Source organism: Micropterus dolomieu, linkage group LG22, assembly GCF_021292245.1.
Source record: "Micropterus dolomieu isolate WLL.071019.BEF.003 ecotype Adirondacks linkage group LG22, ASM2129224v1, whole genome shotgun sequence".
NCBI lineage: Eukaryota > Metazoa > Chordata > Actinopteri > Centrarchiformes > Centrarchidae > Micropterus > Micropterus dolomieu.
This window is the reverse complement of record NC_060171.1, coordinates 35610670-35621100: the sequence shown is the minus strand read 5'-3', so window position 1 is coordinate 35621100 and position 10431 is coordinate 35610670. Positions and strand designations below refer to the sequence as shown.

General features: G+C 42.5%; 1 protein-coding gene across 1 annotated transcript in view; it reads left to right on the top strand.

Moving 5' to 3' along the window:
- LOC123962260 overlaps positions 1-10431 on the top strand; it is a 173409-nt gene that overhangs the window by 62913 nt on the left and 100065 nt on the right. The window contains exons 8-10 of the mRNA XM_046038287.1: positions 5102-5327; positions 5959-6739; positions 7270-10323. Of these exons, the coding sequence (XP_045894243.1) occupies positions 5102-5327; positions 5959-6739; positions 7270-10323 (4061 nt within the window). The remainder of the gene's footprint in view (positions 1-5101; positions 5328-5958; positions 6740-7269; positions 10324-10431) is intronic.

The window sequence follows — 10431 nt, the reverse complement described above, 5'->3', positions numbered from 1 at the left end:
TTAAATTCTATTCTGGATTTTACTGGAAGCCAATGCAGAGAAGCTAAGACAGGAGAAATATGATCTCTTTTCCTGGTTCCTGTCAGAACACATGCTGCAGCATTCTGGATCAGCTGAAGAGTCTTAATTGACTTTTTCGAGCAGCCTGATAATAAGGAATTGCAGTAATCCAGCCTAGAAGTAACAAATGCATGGACTAGTTTTTCTGCATCATTTTTAGACCGGATGTTCCTGATTTTCGCAATATTACGTAGGTGAAAAAAGGCGATCCTTGAAATTTGCTTAATGTGAGACTTAAACGACATGTCCTGATCAAAGATAACTCCAAGATTCCTCACAGTGGTGCTGGAGGCCAGGGCGGTGCCATCAAGGGCTCGGGCCCCAGAACAATAACTTCAGTTTTATCTGAGTTTAACATTAGAAAATTACAGGTCATCCAGGTTTTAACATCCTGAAGGTACATTTGAAGTTTAGCTAACTGATGAGTTTCATCTGGTTTGATCGATAGATATAACTGAGTATCATCTGCATAACAATGAAAGTTTATGGAACATTTCCTGATAATATTGGTATTGGTATTAATATTCAATGGTATCAAATGCAACACTAAGATCTAATAAAACCAGTACAGAGACAAGTCCTTTTTCTGATGCAATAAGGAGGTCGTTAGTAATTTTCACCAGTGCTGTCTCTGTGCAATGATGAACTCTAAATCCTGACTGAAAATCCTCAAATAAACTATTGCTCTGTAGAAAGTCACACAGCTGTTTAGCAAATGCTTTCTCCAGGACCTTGAGAAATGGAAGGTTAGATATAGGTGTATAGTTGGCTAAAACATCCGGATCAAGTTTGGGCTTTTTCAGAAGAGGTTTAATTACAGCTACTTTAAAGTACTGTGGTACATAGCCTGTTGATAGAGATAGATTGATCATATCTAGTATAGAAGTGCTGACTAAGGGTAAAACATCTTTAAGCAACCTAGTCGGGATGGGGTCTAAGAGGCAGGTTGATGGTTTAGATGCAGAAATTATTGAAGTTAGTTGGTAAAGATTGAGGGAAGCAAAGCAGTCTATCTATATATCTGGCTTTACAGTTGTTTCTAAGGTTCCTGAGTTAAGAGATAAGTCGGTGCCAGTTGAGGGCAGGTCTTGGTGAATTTTGTCTCTAATAGCTAGAATTTTGTCATTAAAGAAGCTCATGAAGTCATAACTACTGAGAGCTATGGGAATACTTGGCTCAATAGAGCTGTGACTCTGTCAGCCTGGCTACAGTGCCGAAAAGAAACCTGGGGTTGTTCCTATTTTCCTCTATTAATGACTAGTAGTACGCTGCTCTGGCATTACGGAGGGCCTTCCTATAAGTTTTAAGACTATCTTGCCAAATTAAACAAGAATTTTCCAGTTTGGTGGAACGCCAATTCCTCTCAAGTTTCCGCGATATTTGCTTTAATTTGCGAGTTTCAGTATTATACCATGGAACTAACTAACTTATTTATTTTCTTTTTTAGAGGGGCAACAGAGTCGAGTGTCATTCGCAGCGAGCCTGCAGCACTATCAACAAGATGATCGATTTGGGAGGGACTGAAATTAGCATAGGAGTCCTCCGTTACTTTGTGACTTGATAATGAATTTAGAGCTGATGGAATCGCATCCTTAAATTTAGCTACAGCACTATCAGACAGACGTCTTGTATAAAAATTTTTGCCCAATGGCGTGTAGTTCAGCAATACAAACTCAAAAGTTATCAAACATGCTCTGTATAGCGCCTTTCTAATCTTGTCGACCACTCAGTGCTTTTACACTACATCTGCATTCACCATTCACTCACTGAGCCTAAGTGCTCAAACGGAAACTAACATTCATACACTGGCAGAACAAGCAATTCGGGGTTCAGTATCTTACCCAAGGACACTTCGACATGCAGACAGGGGGAGCCGGGATTGAACCGCCGACCTTCCCGCTCTACCTCCTGAGCCACACCCGCCCCAGTGGTCGGATAAAGAGGGATTCTGTGGGAACACTATTAAATGTTCAATTTCAATACCATATACCAAAACAGGGTCAAGGGTGTGGTTAAAACAGTGAGTCGGTTCATGAACACTCTGAGAGAAGCCAATGGAATCTAACAATAAAGTTTTGTATGTAAACTGAAAACCTGTTCTGTGTTTTTATTAATGTTATTTATTAAACACTGAAGTGTTAAATAAATCTGAGGCAACAATCCACTGGTGACAAATAATTTTTTCTATGTTTTAATCAATTACGGGCTAAGTTGCAAAGACAAACAGGTTTACAGCATACATCGATTTCTGGGAATCTGTGTGAGATGTTTCTTTGTGTCTTTTGACAGTTCTTTGCGTTGTGTCAGCAGTCACTGCATTAACATGCACTCAGTGTCTTTTGTGCTGTTAAGGTTAGAGGTACGTGCATTAGAGCCCCACCGATAACAAGGATTCAAAGATTTTAAAATCCGATGTGTCGATATAAGGGCCATTATTCTCCCCCCCCCCCTTTTTTTGTCATGCAGTTATTACTTTACACATTATCTGCCACAATGACTATTTTCAATGTAGCACAATCACATCCTTTTCCAGCACTCTTTTAATTCTATCAAAGCTACAAGAAAACTTTTTCAGCCATCATCTATGATACAGTGACCCAGTGAAAACGTTGCTGTTGTATGCATCTAATGCTAAAAAACTATCTAAAGTGAGGACTTTTAACTTTGAGATTTCACACCATCATTGCACATTTTGAAGACGAGCTAGATAACTTTGTTTGACTAGGATGCCGTATTATATAGTTGTTCAGCTTCCGTTTATTTACATGTCCCCTCTGGTTTAATCATTTCTGACACACCGACTGTAACTACAGACACGTGGCTCGCAGATATAAATACCAGAATAAGTGAAAGGCTAGGGAGAAATGATTGAACCATTCGCTAGAACTGCCACACTGTTTCAGAAATTAATCTACAATCAAGTTTTTCAACTGCATAGCCTCCACCACTCAACTACTCTAACATTAAACATACTGCTGTAACCCGAGAGGTAGCCAGGAGACGGCAATGAAAGAGGGGAGTCTCTCGGTAAAATCAGGAGGGTTAGCAATTGTAGCCATGAATGTTGTCAGGTGTATTTGGACTAAGAGAAGTGATGAGGGCTATTTTTACTGTTATTATTAAGTTATGTATTACACATGACAAATGACCAACTCACTGAACAGATAATCTGTTGTGGGTTCTCGGATTCCTGGGAATTTGTGGAGCTGTTGCCAACAGGGGAGTTGCAGAGTGCCCTCTGATGGGCAAACTATGCAACGCTTACGACAAGAGTGAAGACTCTCTCTCCATTTCTTTTTTAATCATCATTAATCGGCTGTTATAAATGCTGATACCAGTTTATCTGTAATTACCTCATACTGACCAATCATATTGGCACGGACTTTAACGTGCAAATCAGTAACAGTCTTTGTGCACTTTGATGGTGAGCAGCTCTTCCTTTACTCAGGCTCATGCAGCTGAAATGTGAGAGGCGTTCTGAGAACAATGAGTGTGACAGCAGTGATTGGCAGCTCAGTTGATCCTCGCTTAGGGTGGAGGTGGATGGCGTGGTTACCAAGTCTGGATGAGTGATGTGATGTGTCATCTACAGCACGGGCTGGGTGTTATGTGTTTGTCAGGATTTGTCGTTTCATTTTGTATTTTGTTATTACAATTATTGTAAATTATATGGACATTTTTGTCTGTGGAGTTTGTTTTGTATGTTTTCAATTGTTTCTCAGATACAGTGCCAAGAAAAAGATTTACATTTATACATAATTCATCCATAAAATATGGTCTGATAGTCACTACAATAGACAAATACACTCTATGTAAACTAGTAACACTCTATTGTTGTATACATTGTTAATGATTTATTTTCTGAAGTGGCATATTTATTAACAAATCTCAGTATTAACAATCCAAATAGGAAATAGTTTGTGAACCCCTATAGAAATGACCAATGTTATGTGAATTACCGGAGACTATATTTTGTTTCAGAAACAATTTGTGTGCAGGAATAAAGCAAAACTAACAGCCTACCATAACTTCATCCTTAAACTGAAGCCTGGAGTAGGGATCTTGATGATGCGCTCGGGCCTGAACAACTGCTACTCACTGAGAAAACAAAGTTCCAGGGCAGCTGTCAGTCAGCTACTCTGGAACTTATGCCTAATAGAGGTTTGGAGATGTAACCCGAGACATTCATGATTAATGATTTAGTTATGTGCACAATAAAGTCACAGCAAATATTGTGGGCAAAACCAAAAAACTGTATTTATGACAGAGGACAGAGGAAACTTTCCAGAGGAAACAGAATTCAACTTTTAGCTTCTGAAAAAATTTAGACACTCTGATGGAGCTCAGGACTGATCAGGAGGACGGCTGTTTTACTCCAGACAGTTTCACTGGATTAACCTGGACTGTGTGAGGCCTTTTGGATGTGGAGAAGAACACAGAAAATCATTTAACTTCAGATGCTGACCGATCCTGTCGTTGTGTCGGGAGATTTTAATAATCAGTGACGCTGATGGAGTACGCTGCAGTGCCTCGTGTGCAAATGCCCACAGCATGTTAATGGGGAGACGCTTCAGCGGCTTCAACCTATTTCACCCACCTGCTCTTAATTAGAATGTTCATTTTTAGGAACAGTAGAAATGACTGCAATTTGTGAATCGCTAGATCCCACCATCCCATCATCTTGCTGTCTGAATAATGCACCATTAAAAGAGAGTGAAATACTGCGCCACTGACTTTAGCCCAGGTTCTGTTGGTCAGTGGCGCAGTCCTTTTCTGCTGCCCCAAGAGAACAGCCAACACAATATCCACACAGAAATACAGACCATAAAGGTAGTAATGGTACAGACTGAAAATGAATTACAGTAATGTTAGTGATAATAATACTGTATTAACAATAGGACTAGTAATAACAATTAAAAAAGCAAAGGGTGTTGAGCAGGAACACGGGGGGTAGCAGCAAGTGTCAGGGACAAAGCAGGGAAATCCAAAGGCTTCACTACTTCTTGGCACTGTAGATGTATTATTTTGTGTCATTTTGCAGGTATGAGACGTCCTCAGATGTCCAAGTGGAACCAAAAGAGCAGCCACACTTTTACACAGAAGGCCGAGTGTTTCAGCACCATGCAAAACTTGGTACCTACACCCTAACATTCCCTGACCTTCATCAGAGGGAGGGGGGAGCAGAGACAAAAAGCAGTGAAGATTTCTGCTTACAGGAGGAGGTGAAGGAGCTGAGGAGACTTATTCATCTTCATAGAGACAGAAAGGTGAGCTGACAGTGACTGAATGTGGTTTTGTTTAGCTGAGAGCAATAAACCCTGTACTTTGTGTTAAGAACCCTCATCAAGTCTCTTCAGAGCGCTGACAGTGAGTGTCTGAGGCCACCGACCTGCTGCTCCTGTTCCACGCTCGTTCTAAAGCTGTTACCTTTTCACATACACATTACACATTCTCCTTTCTACAGAAGTTTTTGATAGCTTCATTTCAGTCAGTCAATCAGTTAGAACAATTAACTCACCAGCATCTGTCTGGGAATTTTTCCTCCCAAATTAAGTCTATATAAATAATTTAACATACACAATATAACAGTCCGACAACCAATATTACACAGTACAACCAATATTATACAGTACGTGTACTTTGGTAAAAAAAAAAAAAAAAAAGGTGTGTTCATTTGGAAGGAAGATGTGTGAAATGTATTACCATAGCTAAAAAATTATCTTGCAGTTGACAGTTCCCATAGTTTAGCTTTTCAGTTCATAGTCTCAGTATGGTTGCTTAGGCTGCACCAGAGTTTGATTGACAGCTTTCCCAGCAGAACAAACCAACATGTATTTTTTAAACTGCAGTTATGTTTTTCCGTCAACACTTCCTCTGGGTTTGTCTTCTTTCTTGCAGAGAAAATCAGATCTTGCTGGTAACATCACACCTCCACATACCTCCACATCCTCCTCCATCGATCATGAGCAAGCCAGCCCTGCCTGTGGGCTGCAGCCCTGCTCTAACGGCCAACAAGAGAGCAAGCAGGATGTAGGCCTGGCTGTGGTAACCATAGAGAACTGTATCACAACAACAAAGGATCACAGAGGTCCTCCATTATTGGAGGACAAAACACGAGGGGCTGACTCTACTGTCGTCACTCAAACATCCTGTGCCAGTGGAAGTCTTTGTCAGAGCCAGGAAGCTGGGGGGGAACAGAAGGGTGCACCAGCTGCCAACTCTCCTGCTCGTCGTAACAGGAAAAACAAAAAGAGAACCACAAGAAATGCAACAGAATCTCTAGAAAATAAAAGATGCACCCAAGAGGGTGGAAGGGGGATTGCACGGAGGCCCACAAAGACACCAAGAAGTAGAACAGAGATACATGGAACTATTTCAGTCAGACAACCAGCAGGGGCATCTGTGATTGGTGACAGAGAAGCCACAAAAACTCAGTGTAGTCCCGGAACAGAAGAGACTCCGTTACCCATAAAGCCAGTGACTGCACCAGGTGGTGATAGGAAGTGTGCTGGCAGGAAGACAGTTGCCTTGCCTACCACAACCATCATAGAAAAACAGGAAGGAGAGAAGTGGGAAGTTGACCTGCTGATATGTGAGCGAGTTGTAGAGACAGAGACGGAACAGGGAGACCCGGCAAAAGCAGCTAAATTTAACTTGGGATCAGCTGCCGAAAAGAAAGGTACGTTTATCACAGTCCTCAGAGTGTGGGGCAGTGTTACATTTAGCAAATGATTGAGTGCAAATGATTAGAATTACTTTTGCTCATTTGAAATGGCAGACCAGAGATTCTACCACACGAAGCTACTGTTGAATATGATTGGAGGCTCTTTTACCTAAATCATACAACTCAGCTTGTGATTTGGGGAAGAGAGTCACTGGACAGAGAAAAGGCAAAGTACAGGAAGACAGAGTCATACTGAGTTGGTGCTTTTTGGTTGTGTCACTGTTGATTAACTATTCTACCCAAGGGGAAACGAAAGGCGTGCACACAAGACTTGCAAGTCGCAAGCTCAGCAGAGGCTATTTCTTTTGCTTAAGTCTCTGTTTTAACATGCTTTAACACTAAAATCTGCAGTTACTCAGAAATGCTATTTTATTGTGTCATCTTCCAAAGTTTTTATCTTCAGTGAAAAATCACTAGAGAGTTATCCTTTAAATAAGAAAACCAGCTTGTTATGCAGTCCTTAATCTTATAATGTCTCTTTTCAGTAACCATGGGTCAGGAACAATCCCAGGATCCCCAGGAAAGCCAGTCAGACCCAGAGGAGCCAAGCCAACCTGACACAATGAACAAGAGTCCTCAGTCTGGCAGGAGGATCAGCCACAAGTCCCCAGACATGGAAAGAAATCCCCGTAGAGGACTATGGAGGGATGGAGGCTGGATTGGAGGCAGAACGGGATCAACCCCACATGAGCCACAAACGGGAGCAAAAACAGTCTGGTATGAAGGTGAAAACCTAGAGCAGGGTGTCCATGAAGACTGGAACAGAATGGATGTGAACTCCCAGTCAGTTTGGTATGACAGTGACACAGTGGATCAGAGAAAACATGAACAGCTGGAGCAGGGACTGAGAGAGCAGAAAGAATGTGATTTGAACTCACTCCACGCTTCTGGTCTTAGTTCTCCACAGCTGTTAGAACAGGGTCTTAGTTCTCATCAACTGTCTGCAGCTCTTAGTCAGCCTCTTGTTGCTGGACCACAGCCAGCACTGTCACATGGGCCGAGTGCACAAAAACGGGAAGTACATGGATCACAGCAAGGGGAGGAAGTAGGGCTGGATCAGAAGGAGGGAGGAGTGGAAGGAGACAGAGAGGAGGTTGGTAACAGAGAGACCACTTACAGCAGAAAGAGTTCTGAAACAGCAGACATCGAAGAGGGAGGAGAAGAGAAGAAAGGAAGTGAAGAGAAAGGAGCAAAGAGCAGAAAAAAGAGGAAGAAGAAGAAAGGGAAGAGAGGAGACCCAGAGGCCAAGCTTAGCTCCAGCTCCAGTATAGAGTCTCAGAGTCAGATAGACGTACAGACACGGAGTGAACAAGTGACAAACCTGGACACTCCGTCAGAGCCAGAAGCCAAGGATAAAACAGGAAGGGCAGACGTCCAGTTGCCCTGTGCTTCTGAGCCAAGCTGGAGAGTAGAAGCTGACAAGGACGCCATGCATCTACCCAGCCAGAAAGAGGGCCAGACCAGGGAAGCTCATGGATCTGACTGTGACATTACAAACTCTGATCCTTGTTACACAACTTCAGAGTTCAGTCTGACAGATCTGACTGAAGGTACAGCTTCACAGATATTTAAAACAAAGGAATTATCAGAGGACGAGGCCAGGACGTTTCATGAACCTGATGACTTTTACCTCCATTCTACTGTCACTGCTTCAGAACTTAGTGAAGTGGACATCATAAAGGCAAAGGTAGAGGAAACTGCAACCGTTCAACCAATAGGAAAGGACGTGCTTCACCCTACAGAGCTGGAATTAAAGGGGCTTACCAGTCCAGGCCAACAAACAGCGGATAATGCGGAGTCAAAGGCATTGTCAGAAAATGAGGATTTGCCAGTTGCTGGTAAATCTGCAGCATCCGTGGACCAGACAGGTTTTCTGGAATCTAACTCTCCAGAGGAACTTCCTGTAAAACATTCAGATCCTACAGAATTCGCAGAAGAGCCATTTCTTGGGGCACTGCCTGAACATAATATACAACATGTTCAACCTTTGGACTCGAAGAAACCAGTACAACCTGTGGATCCCATTGGTAGACCCGTAAGATTTATGGAAGCTGGGGTTCTGCCTATTGAAGGTACAGCGGATGTTTCACCACTTGAAATACAGGAAGGAAGGGCCGAGACAACTCCTAGGGAATATTTAGAGCATTGTTTGGCCTCTGAGATGCTGAAAGATCAGGAGCAAAAGAGAAATGAGCTGTGGGTGGGTGAAGAGGAAGTCAGTGTAGAAAGACATTGGGAGAGGAGGAGTGAAGAAAGAAATGACAGTGGGGCGGTACATGGCAAGGAGTTAACTTCCATAGACAGAGGGGAAAAGGTGGAGGATGAGGACTGTCATTCCTTACAGAGAGAAAAAGTGCAGAACTACAATGAAGATCTAGTTGCCACAGCGGTAGCAATTGTTACTGTAGCAATGGCATCAGCCATAGTTAGCATAGAATTGAGCCAACAGTTAGCAGACAATCAGTTAAGGAGGCAAGAGTCTGCTAGCAAAGAACCAGCAAATAATCCACCATTAGCACAGGACACCAGTGAACCAATAGATACATCACACCAGCTGGCAGACGATTTACTTAACACTGCTCAAGCCACACAACTGTGTGCACAGCTGATAAACAAAGACAAAGAGAACTGTCAACTGTTAGCAATGACTCCAACTGACACCGAAAGCCAACATAGAGAATGGTCACATATTGAACCTACTGATCAGTTCACATCTAAAGAACAGGTTAACGTTGAAATATTGGAGCAGTCTGATTCTGTAGTGTCACAGTGTAGCACTGAGACAGAAAAGCTACTAGCAGCACCTCTAAGTAGCAACCAGCAGGCTAACCTTGACCTGTCAGCACACACTCCTAGTTTACCACAACTCTGCAAAGAGGATATTCAAAGCAAACTCTTCACATATTCACTACCTAAAGAAGAAGACAGCCTACTGCAAGTTAATATGAAACCTTTCCCCGAAGTAAATAAAATGATTACAGCTGAGGTAGATGGCCAAGGTCACATGCAGACAGAAATCCAGCTGCAAGAAGAAATCCAAGTTTCCTGTCCCATTATAGACACAGGACAACTTCCCGAGGCTTCTGACACATTCTGTCCTGATTCTGACGAGAATCCCAGACTGGGAGAACGTAGAGACCCCCCAAGATCAGTCTGTCAGAATGAGAGCGATAGACAGCACTTAGATTCACATTGTCCACACAGTACAAAACATGATAGAGATGCTAAAGGAGAGGAAGGAATGCAGGTGCATGAGCATGACAGCGTTCACCAGCTGGATGGTCAAATTACATCACCATGTGAAGGGGAGATTCCCACTTTGCCACTTTCTTGTGGTTCACTTCCTGTTACCCCCTGTGACTTGGCTCCCCTGGAGGAACCAGCTGTCGCTATGGATAATGAGGATGGTGTGTTTGAAGGGCTGGATAAAGACTCTGTGGATACAGTGGATGGAAGGACGGAGAGAGAAATTAATAAGATGAAAAGTGAAAAGGAAGTACAGAAAGCGATGGTCACAGTGGAGGAAACATCCCAGACAGGTAATGAACTTTTTATATTTTTATATCCGTAAGTGCTCTACCATATACAGTATGTCTTTCTGTCTGTCGCCACAGTGCTTTTATTTCCTGGCCTGTTTTCATAACTGT